This window comes from Alexandromys fortis, unplaced genomic scaffold (genome assembly GCF_014885135.2).
Source record: "Alexandromys fortis isolate MF-2015 unplaced genomic scaffold, M_Fortis_MF-2015_v1.1 scaffold_0, whole genome shotgun sequence".
NCBI lineage: Eukaryota > Metazoa > Chordata > Mammalia > Rodentia > Cricetidae > Alexandromys > Alexandromys fortis.
The window spans coordinates 39,579,859-39,597,179 of NW_026067949.1; the positions used below are offsets into that span (position 1 = coordinate 39,579,859).

General features: G+C 38.9%; 1 protein-coding gene across 6 annotated transcripts in view; it reads left to right on the forward strand.

Moving 5' to 3' along the window:
* Positions 1–2,025: 2,025 nt before the first annotated feature.
* The window catches only part of Ythdc1 (YTH N6-methyladenosine RNA binding protein C1), a 31,786-nt gene continuing 16,490 nt past the window's right edge, over positions 2,026–17,321 (forward strand). For 3 of the 6 annotated variants that reach the window (XM_050149906.1, XM_050149908.1, XM_050149909.1), the window contains exons 1-4: positions 2,029–2,410; positions 13,354–13,455; positions 14,204–14,532; positions 14,645–15,065. In XM_050149906.1, coding sequence (XP_050005863.1) covers positions 2,383–2,410; positions 13,354–13,455; positions 14,204–14,532; positions 14,645–15,065 — 880 coding nt within the window. In that variant the 5' untranslated portion in view covers positions 2,029–2,382. Of the gene's footprint in view, positions 2,411–13,353; positions 13,456–14,203; positions 14,533–14,644; positions 15,066–17,321 lie in introns of all 6 variants that reach the window. The other 3 variants (XM_050149904.1, XM_050149905.1, XM_050149907.1) reach the window with 2 other exon arrangements.

Below are 17,321 nucleotides of genomic sequence, written 5' to 3' on the forward strand. Positions count from 1 at the left end.
ATTTTGTCTCTGGTCCATGAAAGCTCCTTGTATATATGACCATGTGTGTATTACATATGTCTGACAGTGAGTCTCAGCTTTTATTGCTCACTCTGGCAAAGAGGGGCCTCGTGATTAGCTTTAGGGACTTTATGAAGCCATTTTGAGTTGTTTACTTTCCTACTTAAGGAGTGTCCCTGCTGGGTGGAATATTACAATCTCAGAAGAAACTGTTACACAGCCCCTCCAAGATACACTGAACTGTGCCTCATAAATCTTGTAACAATACAGTCACCACAGGTTGATGTAGTTATAGCAGTAGGTACCTGGCATCTGATTTTCTACTTTTGTTGTTGTTATTACTACTATTTTTTTTTTTTTTTAAAGATAGGGCTTCCCTGTTGTAGTCCCGGCTACCCTGGAACTCCTTGGAACCAGGCTGGCCTCAAGAGATTTGCCTGCCTCTACCTCCTGAGGGCTGGGATTAAGGGTGTGTACTATACATAATTTCTTTCTTTTTTTTCTTTCTTTCTTTCTTTCTTTCTTTCTTTCTTTCTTTCTTTCTTTCTTTCTTTCTTTCTTTCTTTCTTTTTTGGTGTTTTTGAGATAGGGTTTCTCCGTAGCTTTGGAGCCTATCCTGGAACTAGCTCTTGTAGACCAGGCTGGCCTCGAACTCAGAGATAAACCTGACTCTGCCACCCTGAGTGTTGGGTGCACCACCACCACCTCCAGGCGTGGAGTGCTGGACTTTAAAGGCGTGTGCCACTGCTGCCAAGCTGGGCTACCGATACTTCTAAGCTGTGACTTGTTTCTCAGAAATTGTCTCAATACTTCTCTTTCATCTCTGTTCCTTGGATCCTCTTAAAGCCTTCATACACCGGGCGATGGTGGCGCGAGCCTTTAATCCCAGCACTCGGGAGGCAGAGGCAGGCGGATCTCTGAGTTCGAGGCCAGCCTGGTCTACAAGAGCTAGTTCCAGGACAGGCTCCAAAGCCACAGAGAAACCCTGTCTCGAAAAAACAAAAAAAAAAAAAAAAAAAAAAAAAAAAAAGGCCTTCATATGTGCTGTTTGGAAGACAACTGAGCCTATTTTAGAGCCTCCTTACCTAACTTCACCAGGAAGGCCTCTGCGTTAGCCTTTCTCTTTAAAAATGTGTCTCATTGAGCCGGGCGGTGGTGGTGCACGCCTTTAATCACAGCACTCGGGAGGAAGAGGCAAGCGGATCTCTGTGAGTTCGAGGCCAGCCTGGTCTACAAGAGCTAGTTGCAGTACAGGAACCAAAAGCTACGGAGAAACCCTGTCTCGAAAAATCCAAAAATAAATAAATAAATAAATAAATAAATAAATAAATAAATAAATAAATGTGTCTCATTACTATATAACCTTGTTTTTTTCACAAAGTTTATCACAATTATATTTTCTCTCTCTCTCTTGATTTTTCAAAAACAGGGTCTCTCCGTGTAACAGCCCCAGCTAGCTGTCCTAGAACTAACTCTGTAGACCCAGACTAGCATCAAATGCACAGAGATCCGCCAGCTTCTGCCTCCCTCCCAGTGCTGGGATTAAAGGCGTGCGCCACCACCACCCCATTCATCAAAACTTTCAAGTTCTTTACTCAAGCCTTGGCCGCCTTGAAGATAAAGTCAGTATTCCTTAGGGTAGAGAGTTTATCCTAAAGATAGTCTTAATCCCTGTGCCTAGAACAAGATTTAAGGAGGAACAGTAGACACTACTAAATGAATAAATGAAAAGCACATTACGTAACAGCCTCAGATTCTGTCTCACGTTAATCATCCTACCAAACGTTTCAGGAGGGAGATCTGCACCCCTGGGTGTAGGAAGCACAGCAGCAAAGTCCGCAAATCACGTGCCTTTCGGCCCTGGAAGGGGGGGGAGGTTCCCTGGACCGTCAGGAAGCGCGGGGCGGGACGACGTGCAGAGGCCACGCCCCCGGACGGCCCGAGGCCACGCCCCGGACGTCCCGCTTCGTCCGCCCTCCTCAGCGCTGTGACGTTCCGCGCGAGGCACGGAGCGTAAACAGCGCAAGGCCTTTCGGGAGCGGGATTGTTTCAGTCAGGAAGCAGGCTCCATTTTAGCGCCGCCCGCCGTCGCCATCTGTTCCTCTCCCCTCCCCCTCGTCGCCGTGGTGGCCGAGTCCCAACTGGAAGGCTGAAGGCCAGGCCGCCCGAGGCCAGCGCGGAAGGCGGGAAGGAGGAGAAGAAGAGGCCGGGAGGCCGGGAGGCCGGGTGCGCGTAAGGAGCTGAGTGGAGCAGGTCAGGCCGGAGCGCGCGGCCCGCCGGACGGACGGACTGACGGACGGACTCGTGCGCCTGCGGCCGCGGCTGCGGCGCCCGCGCGACTCGCGTCCCGGCGGTGGCGGCGGCGGAAGCCGGAGGGCAGCCATGGCGGCCGACAGCCGGGAGGAGAAAGGTGAGCGCAGAGGATGGGGACCCCGGGCGGCCGGCGAGGGCACCGGGGAGCCGCGGCGTGCGGGAGGGCGTGCGGGCGGGGCTGGAGGTGCGGGCCTGGCGTCGAGCGGGCGGTCGAGAGGCCTGGCCGGGCCTGGCGTCCTCCCCTCGTGGGGCCTCACACGTCGGCCCGGACCTCACTTCGGACTCGGCTTGTAGCCGTCCCGGGAGCGGTTGGGGAGGGCCTGCCCCGAGGGGCCTGCCCCCAGGCTCGCTTCCTAGGAGGATTATGCGGATGTCATGCGTCTTTTCTGAACTATCTTTCTGATCGACGTATTCGAAAATTATGTCCTAGGTAGCGTTGGTAGACTAATGGTTAGGCCAGTTTAAATGATACGGGTGGGTTATGGGTTTCGAGAAATACCTGAAAGTAACTTCTGTTTTCTTAGATAAACAAAGAACTGTGTTGTATTCCTTGAGCGCTTACTTTAGAAAGGAAGATGCTAGAAGAAAATAAAATGCCCCCCCAACCCCGCCCCAAATCCTGTCAGCTCACCACCCAGAAATACGGTGCAGCCAGGAATACATAGGTGCAGATTACTTGGAGAGATAAATTGGAAGAGCTTGTGCTGATAAAATGCCATTTCTTCTGAAATTCTGACTTTCCAGAGACCACAGATGCTGCTGTAGGCTCCAGATTAGGACGTTCGCTGGAGAGTGGTCTGGATTGGATGCTGGCCTGAGCTATTTCTCAGCTCTTGAGCTACCATGCCAGTCTTGGAATAGTTAGTTTGATGAAAATAAAATAAAGCACAATTGCTGCCGTATACTCCTCAAGCCTCTGTGTGGCTCCTTAATTTGAGATGGCGATTTGTTCACTTAGATGAAGCTTTTTGGGTTTTCCTGATCGGGGTCAGTAGGTACGCTTCACTGAATTGCTGTGGCATAAAGACGAGCTTTGGAAGTGGAATGAGTGAGAGTCTATGTGAGATAATGCCTTTGTCATTTGCTTTTTTTTGGAGACAGGGTTTCTCCTTAGCACCAGGCTGTTATGGAACTTGCTCTGTGGACCAGGCTGGCCTTGAACTCCGAGATCGGCCTGCCTCTGCACCCTGAGTGCAGATTAAAGATGTCTGGCAGCTCTTCCAGCTTAAACAGTTCTTCTACTAAGTGCAGTTTTATTTTCTATCCTTAAACTAGCACCCCAGAATTGCCCCTGCGACATCCTCAAGGAATGCGAACAAAGAATTCTGTTAGCAAATAAAAGGAATTACTTTTTTAAATTATAGTGAAGTCAGTTTAAAAAAGATCTTAACGTCATCTTATCAACAATTATCAACAGTTAAAGATTCATTCAAACTTTGGTTGTCACGATGAAATTTCTAACTTAAAAGTATGAGGTTCCAGTAGCTCTCAAGTTAGGCAAAGTGAACCAAACACAACAGTGACAAAGATTCAGTGGTCAGTGTGTTGCCTCTTAAAGTGGACATACCTTAGAAAAATGAATATATACAGTAATGCAAAGTGAAGAAAAGTAATGATCATTTGGTTTTAGAAATGTACTTACTAGGGAAGGTGCAGTCCAAACACATAAGTATTATTGAGAAGTAGTGGTATTACTTTTCATCAGTGCTTAGAATTATTGGAAATAGTTACTTAAAACTTAAATTTTTAAACTATGCTTTCTCATTTACATTTTCTGGTTCAAGGGATTCTTTTTACAGTTAAAATAAAGATTATTTTTTCTATGCAAACAGCTAGTAGTCTACTGGAAGTACTTAGTTTCATTTGACCATTGTCAGACACTTAAGAATTATAGGCAAAATTAGAATCAGTAAGTAACACTTGAACAAGGAAAATTGAGAATGTTAAATATTGTTACATATTTTACAGCACATTATAAAGCTGTGCCCTCTAGTCTTGTCTTGCCAAAACTTAAGTTTTTAATAAATCCCTACGTTTTGGAAAGCCTTGATCAAAAACAAGTCTCAGTTGGCAGAAAATTGCAACTCCTGTGTGTTAATCCCAGAATGAATTTTAAAGAAAGCCTTAGGAATTCTTAAATTGGGCTTTGTAATAAACACCTTAATTCCATAATTTGTCATAAATCCTTGCTACCTGGACAGATTACCAGGTTGACAATTTGTCCAAACAGTAAATTTGAAATAATCAGAGTTGACTGTTTTGTGGCGGTTTTTGTTTTGTTGTTGTTTTGCTTTTTTGAGGATGCTGGGAAACAAAGTGCCCACTGTGTGTCAGGCAAGTACTCTACTATTGAACCACATCCCTAGCTCTTCATTTTTCTGTAGGATGAAGAAATGCACATGTTTTCTGTTAAAGTAAAATTTTGCATGAATTTTATTTGAGCTCCTACAGTGTAAAGTTGAGAGCTGAGTTTTTAGTTATACACATACATACACACAACTAACTGTATGTAGATATACATCTACCTGTATACATGTTGTGGTCAGCAGTATTGTGAACTAGTTACCTGAGGAAAGGCTCCGTAAAACAGTTTGTGTTTGATACACCCCCCCCCCCCCCCCCCCCCCCCCGTCTCATTTTGGGTCATGTTTTGGTTTACCTGTAGCAGAAGTAAGTGGAAAATTAATATACTATCTTTAGGTGTCAATTGATGGTATGGAGGGTGGGAAATAATGAGGGGAGGTTTCTCCAAGTCTCTGGACATCATTAAAAGAATGATAGTTTGCAGGCTGGAAGGATGGCTCAGCAGCTAAGTATACTTGGTTGCTCTTGGGAATACTCTAGTTTGGTTCCGAGAACCCACATATAAGCTTACAACTGTCCTTAGCTCCATTTCCAGATTCCAATGCCTGACCTCCACCAGGCCTCATGGTGCACATACATACATACATACATACATACATACATACATACAGGCAAAACACTGACACAATCAGAAGGGTGGTTTTTTGTTTTGTTTTGTGGTGTTGGCTTTTCTCTGTGTAGCTTTGGTGCCTGTCCTGGAACTAGCTGTTGTAGAACAGGCTTGTCTCAAACTCAGAGATCCACCTGTCTCTGCCTTCCGGGTGCTGGGATTAAGGCATGTGCCACCACCAGCACCACCCAGTTTAGGATGGTAGTTTTTAATAACTGAAATAGCTGAGGGATTATCCTAATATAAGGAAATGTACTTTGCATGATAACAAAAGGTGAGATTTCCAGACATCCTGTTTTACCTCCCTGAAACTGTTAAGTGAACGGAAGAGAAAAGAGAGGTGAATTTCCTTGCCTGGGCTTGAAAACGTGCATTTAACATTTTCTTAATCTGATTATGAACCTTGAAATAAGTAGTATTATGTATTGTTTGACCTACAGTCTAATGTGGTCGAGTTGTGTGTCTCAGATGAGGATTGCTTACACCAATCTCTCTTCAGTTAAGGTTTATGACCTTTTTATGTAGAGTTAAGATTTTAGTTAAGGCGCTTAAATTTGTATTTTATTTCAGAATTCTTTGTACAAAACATAGCCATCTAAGGCTAGTCTACCTTGAGAATCCTGTTCTTATTTCTATCTAAAGCCCCGCAACAAGCAGAATTACTTGCCTTGTTGCATTTAATATCTCTCTGAGATGAAAACAAGGCTCTAAGAAGTGATTCCTGTTTTGTTTTGCCTCCTATACCTAGAAAGCTGTAGTTTTACCTCAAACTCAGTTTGTTAATAGTAACATAACATTCCATATATGAAAAGTAATGTAAATAGAAGACAATTGCAGATTGTCTTTTTTTAAGAGGGGTAATTAAGTTGTTTTTAAATTTTTTTTCCTTAAATTGAGGCAGCATTTAAAAGTAACACTGTCCTAAGTAAAATTTGGGTTTGCCAATATGAATGAAAATTTGCAGGACGTGATAACAATACTTGGATTTTGTTAACAGTCTACAGTGATTGTGTTGGACTCTAGTGTCCAAACACTGAGGAGTCGCCCCCAGAGACCACACACCACAGCTGATGCAAAAGCATGAGGATTTTATTAATTCTGTCATGACAGGGTCCCCCAGCTATTGAGGGACCTCGAATAGCGGGTACAGTCTACTTTTAAAGGGGCCACAGAAGCAAGGGGGGTTGTTCTTTGACTATTCTGATTGGCTTATTTGAAAGGGCTATTACCAATAATTGACTGGAGAGCTGTTGCCAAATCAGATGAGGTAAGAGGTCATTTTGACCCCATTTCCCAGGGGACCGAACCAAAGCATACGTATGGGTAATTGTTCAGGAACTGAATACGTGAGAGTGTAGCTGTTAGGTCCTTGGTTCCCAGGGGAGGAGGGGAAAGCACTATGGCACAGAGGCTGAGAGGATTCAGAATTGTCAAAAATGGCTTCAGGATTGTCTTAAAGTCTTACAATTGCTTAGGATTGTTTTTGCCCCTGTATTTTTATGTTAAATATTTGGCTCCTTTTTTTTTTCCTTTTTTCGAGACAGGGTTTCTCCATAGCTTTGGAGCTTCTCCTGGAACTAGTTTTAGTAGACCAGGCTGGCCATGAACTCAGAGAGATCCTCCTGTTTCTGCCTCTCGAGTGCTGGGATTAAAGCTGGTGTACCACCACTACCCAGTTATTCGGCCCTATTAAAGACAAAGCATCCAGTAGCTTAGTTCTTCTGTTGACTCTTAATATACAGCCTTTGAGTAGATTTGAACCTTAGTTCTAAATAGAAATACTCTTGAAGGAAATCTGTTTCGTTGAACTAATTTTAGTTGCATTGTCCACATTTTGAAATAAAATATTTGTTTTGTGATAGTTTAATTTTGAAACAGATTTAGATGCTTTAAAATGATTTTAGGTCTAGTTTTCTGTGTAGCCATCAAAGGAAAAACTGAAAAGTTTATTTTAATCCCACACAAAATAGGATTATACAGTACATGGATTATATGGCCATACAATTTTTAAGCTGGTGTTCACCAACTTAAGTTCCTTTTACTGTTAGTATTCTTAGGTAAGGCTGTTGTTCTATGAAGTAACTGAATCTATACATATTATATATGTATGTAGAAAGGGGCTTAAACTTTTATCACTAGTGAACCCTTAATCAAATTCTTATGTGACCCTGACTGTATAGACATACAAAATAGATATATGTCAAATATTTATGGATAATTTAATTTTACTCTTAAAGACAAGCAAATTTGCATACTAATCAGATAAGCTATATTCTTTTTAGTTTTACATGAAGAATTAAATCCTGAGTGAATGATACTAGAAGTGGTTGAACACTTAATGCCATTTTGCATAAATCCGTACTGCAGAAATGTGTTTAGGGTCATGTTACAAATTGTTATCCTAATCCCAAGCCAAGCTTCACTTAACAATTGTGATATACAAATCAGCAAGTCAGAAAACAGCTTTAAAAATCAGATATTCTAATACAATCTAAAGGTACATTTGATATTTACATGCTAAGGAATGGCTGTAGGAAAACATCTTCATTTTCCCCAAGAAAGAAAACCATATATTTCTATTAGCGTAAATTTTTTAGTGCAGACGAAAAGACTTCAGTTGTGTTGTAGGATGGCACACACAATTGCAAAGTATGCATGTAGTATGTTCATAACCAAGGTAAAATATTGGTGTGACATAGTAAGTACTGTGAGAAATACTTGAGGTTCATTTTCATTTTAAGTTGTGGTTATTGTGCATTACTCTTTACTAGTGTCAGTAACCCCACATGGTTAATAGGTTGAAACCCACAGTTCAAAGTCTGTGGTAAAGAATATCAATAATGACATTTATGTTCTTATATTTATGTATATTTGTTAAAACTAAAAAAAAAATTTCATGGATTTTTTTCCCCAAAATCTGTGCAAAATGTATGTGTAGTAGCTCAAAACTATTTGTGATCTACTGCTTGCATGGAAGAGACCAGGATATGTAACTCTTATATTTTAAATGTATACATATATGTATATATGAATATTAAAATGGGGAATTTCAAAAAAAAGAGTATCAATAATGCTAAGCAAAGTGATGGAAAGTTTATTTAAAGAAAATTGTCCTAAACTGGGCGGCGGTGGTACATGCCTTTAATCCCAGCACTCAGGGAGGCAGAGACAGGAGGATCTCTGTGAGTTCGAGGCCAGCCTGGTTTACAAGAGCTAGTTCCAGGACAGGCACCAAAGCTACAGAGAAATCTTGTCTCGAAGGGCCAAAAAAAAAAAAAAAAAACTATTTATTATGTATGCAGTGTTCTGTGTGCACACCAGAAGAGGATGGTTTTGAGCCACCATGTGGTTGCTGCGAATTGAACTTGGTCCTCTGGAAGAGCAGCCAGTGCTCTTAACCTCTGAGCCATCTCTCCAGCCCTCAATAATTTTTTAATTACATTGAAGATAATTATTTTTTATCCTTAAATATTAGAGATGATTATTTAAGGGCAAGAATCTTTAAGGACAGTAGTATGACATTGTTTGTTTCCTTTATAACTAGTTCATTTTAAGTTGAAAAATGAAGTGTATACAAAGTATACTTTTTACAACCAGTCAGCAGAGGAATCAGCTTGAATTATTATATAGTGAATTATTATATAGTACCTACTGTTAAGGGTATTTACTAGTTTTGAAAACATTTTCCACTCACATTTGTCTCAACAGTAAAGAATTTTATCTCTCCAAACCTGTGTAGGCGTTTATTGGTTGTCTCTAAATGACTGAGATGGTTTTGCTACATTTTGTCTACTTTTCTGTGTTGGGACATAATGCTGAGAGGTCTAACCCATGCTGGAGCGGCCATAAAGAAGAGTGACTGTAGAAAAAGACCCAAGAAGCCCTAGATATTTTGGGTTTTCTCAGCCAAAAATATTTGAGCCATTCTTAACACCCTTCTAGCCTCACTGTCAACCAGACTAACCTTCTGATAGATCCCAGGTGATGCCTCAGAAATATGAGCAATAATGGAAAATGATTGTTACTGTCTTATAGCATCTTCAGATAATTGGGGCTTGTGTGTATTTACTGAATAGATTTATGCTCTGAACCAGATTTTAAATATGATAGAGTCTGAGGGACAAGGTTTAAGATCTCACTGTGGTAAGGAAAGGTTTTGTAGGTTGAAACACTCATTAGGTGTTTAAGCCTCCTTTCTTCAATGATTATTTGTATTTCTTTTTGATTGGCATGCAAGATATTAGATATCATGACATTTTCAAATAAGGGTGTGTTTTGTTAGATTCTCCCCTGATATCTTCCCTATCTCATTGTTTCCCATAGCCCTTCCTCCATCTCTTCCTCTTTCATGTCACATGTATCTTTCAAATTTTTAATTGAATTGTGTGTTTGTTAATAGTGCCAGGCTAGAAGTAGGGAAAATTAGATTTCAAAGACTTGATTTCCCAATTCATAGTTATCATAGAATAGATAATCTAAATTTCTTCATTTCCTAGTTTCCTGTTTTATTTCAGTTAATACATTAGTGGTTTTAGTGATAGAGAAGATAAAACGTAGTCATTTATATCGGGGAATAGCAAAACATTTTATTAAGGGTTAGAAAAGCTTTGTGAATCACAATTCCTGGTTACATTACTTATCTGCCAAATTTTGCTAAGCCTGTATTTAGCTTGTTACAGACTATAGTACAAATAAAACTGTACTCATCTAGAAAGATTGGTTTTCTGGATTAAGTGAATTTTAAATGTTTCTGGCTATACAAGGCCAAGGTTTGGGGCACAATTAATTTGAAATTCATACTACTTTTTAAAAATACTTTGCATTCGTGTTGTGTCCTGCTTTTCATCTAATTGTAGATTTTGGAAGCTTGAACTCCCAACTCATATTTACCTGCACTATGTAAGTACTTTTGGCTAGCTTTTCCTTTTGGTTTTCCAAGATAGGGTTTCTCTGGGTAGCCTTGGAAGCTTGCTGGTCTTGAATTTACAGAGATCCACCTGCCTCTGGCCACCTCGAGGCCAGCCTGGTCTACAAGAGATAGTTCCAGGACAGGCTCCAAAAGCTACAGAGAAACCCTGTCTCTAACAACCAAAAAACAAAAACAAACAAAAAGAAAAAGTGCTTTTAGCCACTGAGCCACCACTGTAACCCCGAGCTTCTAATTCTTTCTGCCTTCTTTATTTCATATGGTCATATAGTGAAGGTGCTGAAATGTTAGCAATAAGATGTTAAGTAGGCATTGCATAGTTAGTATTTATCTTGGAAGTTTGTAGACATTATCTGAAACAGCAGTCAGTACTCGAATTTGAAAGTTTTAAAAACATTACACTGTAAAATTGCTTTTTATAAGGAATTATGATGTGGGTGTACCTTGGAAATTTAAATTGTGTATTTTTTTGGTTTTATATTGAGCTCATGAGATGTAATGCTGTTTGGGGGATTATTTCTCATTAAAATTAATTTTATGAAAAGATTTATCTATTTTCAATAGTCTGTATTTTTCATAGTTTTTCACTGTTTTCTGTGAATGTATTTCATTCCTTCAAAACTAGTTGATGCCACTTTTTTTTAACTGATAAAAGAACTTTGAGCAGGTAATTAAGCATCTTTCTAGATTTGGCTTATTTCTAGAAAACTATTGTTTTAGATTTTTAACTTTATGTATATGAGTGCTTTGTATATCTGTGTACCTCATGGTGTGCAGGATGCTCACAAAGGCCAGAAGATGGTGTTGGAACCCCTGGAACTGGAGCTAAGATTGATTGTGAGCCACTTTGTGGGTTCTGGAAACAATCCAAGTCCTGCAAGAACAACACATGCTCTTAACCACGAAACCATAATCTCCAGCCCCTATCCCATTTATTTATTTTTTAAAAGGTAGTGTCTAAAATAGTACTTGCCATCATCATTCTGATCTTGAAGGATCTTTATGTGAAAACACATCAAGATGATATATTCCTTTTTATTCAACATTTTGATTTTCACTCAGAGTAAATGAAGAAATATGACTTATTTCTTCATTTTAGAAAAGTGGTGAAGTACAGATAAATATTCATAACACCCAAAGAAGTCAGTCATGCCAATAACAGATTTTTTTCATCTTTCAATGGAAAGCATTTTTTGTTTTCTGTGTAACGTTGCTTCTCTTATTATTGCTTTTGTTAACTGTTACAGGTATCTTCAGCCCTTTTTCTTTTCCTGTAATTATTAACCTCGCTGCTTCAAATGGGCTTTGTTGCTTACTATAATTGTTTCATCAGGTTTTATGATTGTATAGTTTCTTTTTATTGTAAATTTGCAAAGTTATTTTTTTAACTTTTTATTCTTTGTGTCTTTCACATCATGAATCTCAATTCCATTCATTTTCTGACCCTTCGTGTCTGCCCAAGCAACCTCCTGCCCTCAGTAAAATAAAATGTAAGAGGAAAAATAAGGAAAAAAAATCTCATCATGGAAACACTAGTGTGGCACCAAGTCACACAGTAAATCTTTTTATCTATGTGTCTTTACATGCAAATATTCATTGCAAAGAAGTCATTGGTCTGCTTTGAGGCCTCTGGTTCTATCTATGTTGGACTCCTTGAATATCCTGTTATGTGTTATGACGATCCTACCAGTACTGTCCCCATCACATGCTCCATCCAGGCCAGGTGGATGTTGGTGGGCCAAGTCAAAACCCTGGTTCTGAATCTGAGTAGTTGCAGGGTTGGCCAGCAAAATTGTTCTAAGTTTTGGGGCCTGGAATATGCCAGTTTAGATAGAGTTGCCTTTCTGAGCAACTGAATCTTTTATTATCAGGTTGCAGATATTTAGGGTTTTTTAGTACATTAATTTTGCTATGTAGCTCAGGCTGGTCTGGAGTTTGAATATCCCCTCGGTAGTTTTTATTCTTAAAGTTATTTTAATGACAATTTCAGATCAATAAAGTCTTTACTGAAGTAGTACCTTGTGTACTCCAAGTGCATTCTGTAAACGTCACCATTTGTCACATTTGTGTTTCTGGCATTTCATTCTTCTTTCAGGTTAATCTGTCTTCATTGAATCTGTGGGTAAATGCTTGTGAATCTTTTTCTTGAACTATTTGCTATGGGTGTGATGCATCTTTACCCTTAAGTACTTAATTTCCTTAAGCATGTTATCATAATCACAAAATTAAGACTCAGTCTTGGATACGGCTATGTTTGTCTCATTTCCTGTATGCTGATGAAATGTTTTTTTGTGTGTGTGTGTTTCATAATACACATTCAAATTATGCATCTTTGGATATTAGTATCACAAAACTACTATTCTGACCTAAGTGAGCCATATCTGGAGTTTTTTGTGATGGTGATGCTAACTTTGATTACTTGTGCCAACTGGTATGTACCATCTTTTCATACCTTAAATGGTATGCTTCTGGTTTGAGAGATGAGAACTATATGTATATCCATTATTGTTTAATGGGAATGATCCTTAAGTAAAAGCTCTTTGGAGGTTATGGACAATTTTTTAAAAAAAAATTTAAAAACAGTCTTTATATTACATACCAATCTCAGTTTCTTCTCCCTCTCTTGTTCCTGCTCTCTCCACAATTCCCCCATCCCTTATGGACTTTTTTTTTCCTTTAAAGATTCGTTTAGGCCGGGCGGTGGTGGCGCATGCCTTTAATCCCAGCACTCGGGAGGCAGAGGCAGGCGGATCTCTGTGAGTTCGAGACCAGCCTGGTCTACAGAGCTAGTTCCAGGACAGGCTCCAAAGCCACAGAGAAACCCTGTCTCGAAAAACAAAAAAAAAAAAAAAAAAACAAAAAAGAAAAGAAAAGATTTGTTTATTATGTACACAGTGTTTTGGCATGTATGCCAATACACCAGAAGAGGCCACCATATCTCGTTATAGATGCTTGTGAGCCATCATGTGCCTGGGAAATGAACTCTGGACCTCAGGTTAAGCAGTCAGTGCTCTTAACCTCTGAGCCGTTGTTCCAGCCCCCATGAGCATTCTTAATTAAAATAAATGATTTTTATAAGTATTAAAAAGTAAGTGATTAATAATACTGATTTTTTTCTATTTCTTAAATGTGTTTGCAGATGGGGAACTTAATGTTTTAGATGATATTTTGACTGAAGTACCAGAACAGGATGATGAACTCTACAATCCAGAGAGTGAACAGGATAAGAATGAGAAAAAAGGTAAGAATCTGTGATTTCTGTCAAAATTCACAGTTTAAGTAGGGTATTCAAACCCCCCCCCCCGTCCTGTCCCCTCCCCTGCCCTGCCCCCTACCCAGACAGTTCCTGTGTAGTTTTGGAGCCTGTCCAGGCTGGCCTTGAATTCAGAGATCTGGACGCCTCTGCCTCTCAAGTGTTTGAGATTGAAGGCTTGTGCCACCAGCACCCAGCTCAATTCAGTTTCTTAAGAAAAATCTCTGCTTTTGTACTTGTTCCTTGGCTTTTAGTACTAAAAGCCCACAGTAAACTTTTTCATAACAGATCTTAATCATATGAATAAAAACACTTTAAAAAAAGTCTGGAAAGATAATTTGACATTTATGAGCACTTGCTTTAGCAGAGGACCAGGGATCAGTTTCCATCACTCCCTTGGCAGTTCACAATTACAGAAGATCCAGTACCTGCTACTGATCTCTGCAGGCACCAGACACACTGGGGCACAAATACATGCAGTTCCAAAACACATAGAAAATAATACTTAAACCCTTTCAAATAATGGGCTTTTAGTTCAGCAGTTGGAAAGCTGTTTTGTTTAAATTTGTTCTGGAGTTAAGATATTTTAGGAGGTATTTTAAAGAATTGATATTTTTCTGTTTATTTTTGTACTTTTTCCCTATAACTGATTGATATACATTTATTTATAAATCTCGGGGAAATTAATAGAGTAACACTAATACTTTTATCTATCTTTTTAAATTGTATTTTAAAGGATCAAAAAGAAAAAGTGAACGAATGGAATGTACTGACAGCAAGCGACAAAAGCCTTCCATCCATTCAAGGCAGTTGATTTCTAAACCACTGAGCTCATCCGTTAGCAATAATAAAAGAATAGTTAGTACAAAAGGAAAGTCGGTTACAGAATATAAAAGTGAGGAATATCAAAGATCTGAAAGAAACAAGCGTCTAGATGCTGATCGGAAAATTCGTCTGTCAAGTAGTTCTTCTAGAGAACCTTACAAGACTCAACCAGAAAAAACTTGTCTACGGAAAAGGGATTCTGAAAGAAGGGCCAAGTCTCCTACACCAGATGGTTCTGAGGTAGTAAATATTATTGCAGATAATAAAGCAGTTCTTTTTGAGGCTTTAGAACTTTACTCGTCTTGACCTTGTCTATTAATGACTGCTGATTCCCTTTTTCTTTAAACATCAGAGAATTGGACTTGAAGTTGATAGACGTGCAAGCAGATCCAGCCAATCCTCAAAGGAAGAAGTAAACTCTGAAGAATATGGCTCTGACCATGAGACGGGGAGCAGTGGTTCTTCTGATGAACAGGGCAACAACACTGAGAATGAGGAGGAAGGAGTGGAAGAAGATGTAGAGGAAGATGAAGAGGTAGACGAAGATGCAGAAGATGATGAGGAAGTGGATGAAGATGCAGAGGAGGAGGAAGAGGAGGATGAAGAGGAAGAAGAGGAGGAGGAGGAGGAAGAAGAGTATGAACAGGACGAGAGAGATCAGAAGGAAGAGGGAAATGATTATGACACCCGGAGTGAGGCCAGTGATTCTGGTTCTGAGTCTGTTTCCTTCACAGATGGATCTGTCAGATCTGGGTCAGGAACGGATGGCTCAGGTAGTGCTTTTTTTTTTTCTTTTTCTTAATACGACAGCTTGTTCTTCCTTTTTGAGGGATTTGGGGTGATAAGGGGTTTTGTTACCTTTTATCTTTAGTTACATTTCCCTGAATGTCAATAATTTCAAGTAAAATTTATAGATTTCAGGATATTTCCTGGCTGTAAGTTTAGTATAAATTTGTGTGAGTCCAAGTTTGTTTATATGAAAGTATTTCAGGCTTTAGTTTTATAGGTTCTTAATATTTTCATCACTGACAGTAGCTTTTTCAGATATATATGCATTTGGTGTGTATTCATATGGAATCTTTACACTCGTTATTACGGCATTTTCATGGTAGAATGTCCCTACATTTCTATCATGTGACAGTAGAGCCAAAGAAACAAGTACATTCCTTCCCCAAAATGAAAGATTTTCTTTTTATTCAGTACTTGACTGAGAGCCTGTAGAGGTGTGAGGTTGATGTGTGATGAAAAAGAATATAAATATCTTGTTAGAAAGACTGGGTAAGAGGTTATCTCTTTAATACTACTTTTCTTTTTTGAGGGTTTGGCTATGGTTTATTCAGTGGGTAAGGGGAGGGAGGGAGACAGGGAGAGAGACAGACAGAGGAGGAGGGGAGGGAGAGAAGAGGCCCTAGCCACCTCTTCCGAAGTTAGATGGGGCAGAGAGCTCCCTTTATGCTACTTAATCTATGGAATAAAACATAAGCCTACTCACAAGAACAAAGTGCCCTTTGCTGAAAAAAGGTTCAGGGGTCACAGCAAAAAGAGGAACTTACAGTTTCATGGGTATTTCTTGTCAGGATGATACCAGATCAGATGAGCTACCTAATTGAAATAATCTATATTACAGAATTTTACTATTAGTAGGTCATTGCAATGACAGTAATCGACCAGTTGCTTTGTAGCAGTTGGAAACTGAAGTGCTTTTAACCTTGTGTTCACTTGAGTAGTGGGTTCGAGGATTTAAGTATTTATCTTTCTTTTTATACAATTGAGAGAAGTCTTTAAAGAAGTATTTAACCGAATAGATGATAGTTAGATTTGATGTAAAAAGTTGGAGGAAGTTTGTTCCATCATTTATTTTACTAATGGGCTGAATTTTTTATACTCTGTAATGGATAGGAAGTATAAATCAATTGGCAAGGTGTGTGTAGTACTCTAAGCCTGAAATTATAGGCACTTGGGAAGGTAATGCAGAAATTATTGTGGGTGGGTTTGAGTCTTTCTATCCTGGTCTGTGTAAGACTGTTTCAAAAGCAAAACCAAAAATGTTGCTATTGTGAAGAATCACCAATTTTGGAGATATGTGAAACCACCCATAGGACTAGAGGAATTTTTTTTTTTACAGGATTGTATGTTTTTGGGTATTGAATCAAATAATGGGGTTTGCGGAAATGCTTAGAACCTGAAACATTTTTCTTTTTATTTAATAAGTTTTTACATGAATTTGTTAGTAGTATAGTAGACTACTTCATGTTATATTTTTGTGGAGAATATATTTTCAATTTAAAGGGTAGCCTATCATTTTACAACAAATTCATAATTTTTAATAATAGATTGTTATAAAAGAGATACCTGGAACTGAAAATTATGTGGCTTTTACTTAAGACACTATCCATAGGTAACTTTTCTTATATTTTATTTTATAAATATTACTTGAAAGAAATGATGTTACTTTGAAATTTTTGATTTGGATATGCCAGTTTTTAAGCATTTAAGTTCAGTATCACAAGCTTTCTAGCAAGATTGCATTTCATTCTCTAGCTGAACCTTTTCTCAGAATTTTTATTAATTTATACTCAGTGGCCAAAGCTTTTTTGGTGTTAGGAGAGTTTCATTATACTTTTGACCTGAGTAGTAACTTCCATGTACTTAAAGGTAGTACAAGTTATATAAAATGCTGGAAATTCCTTTATTAATGTCAGGTTTGCTGTACTATAAATTCAAGATCTTCTGTACCTGTTTGTATTTTCCTTCTATTATCTCTTTGAGGGATTTTAGCCACAAGAGATTTTCTTACTCGGAATTTGTAAAGTTTTTACCCTTGAAATGTTCAGGGAATAAAATTCAAACATACCACAGCTTTGAAAAAAATAATAATTTTTAAAGAAAATAAACATAACGTTGCTCAATAATTACCAGGATGTCCTTGCCTTAATACATTAAAGGTACCATGGACAATCTGCAGCATCTTGATGGGTACTAGTGCTTTCAATAAACAACAAAACAAATCTGTAAAATACCTTCTTCAT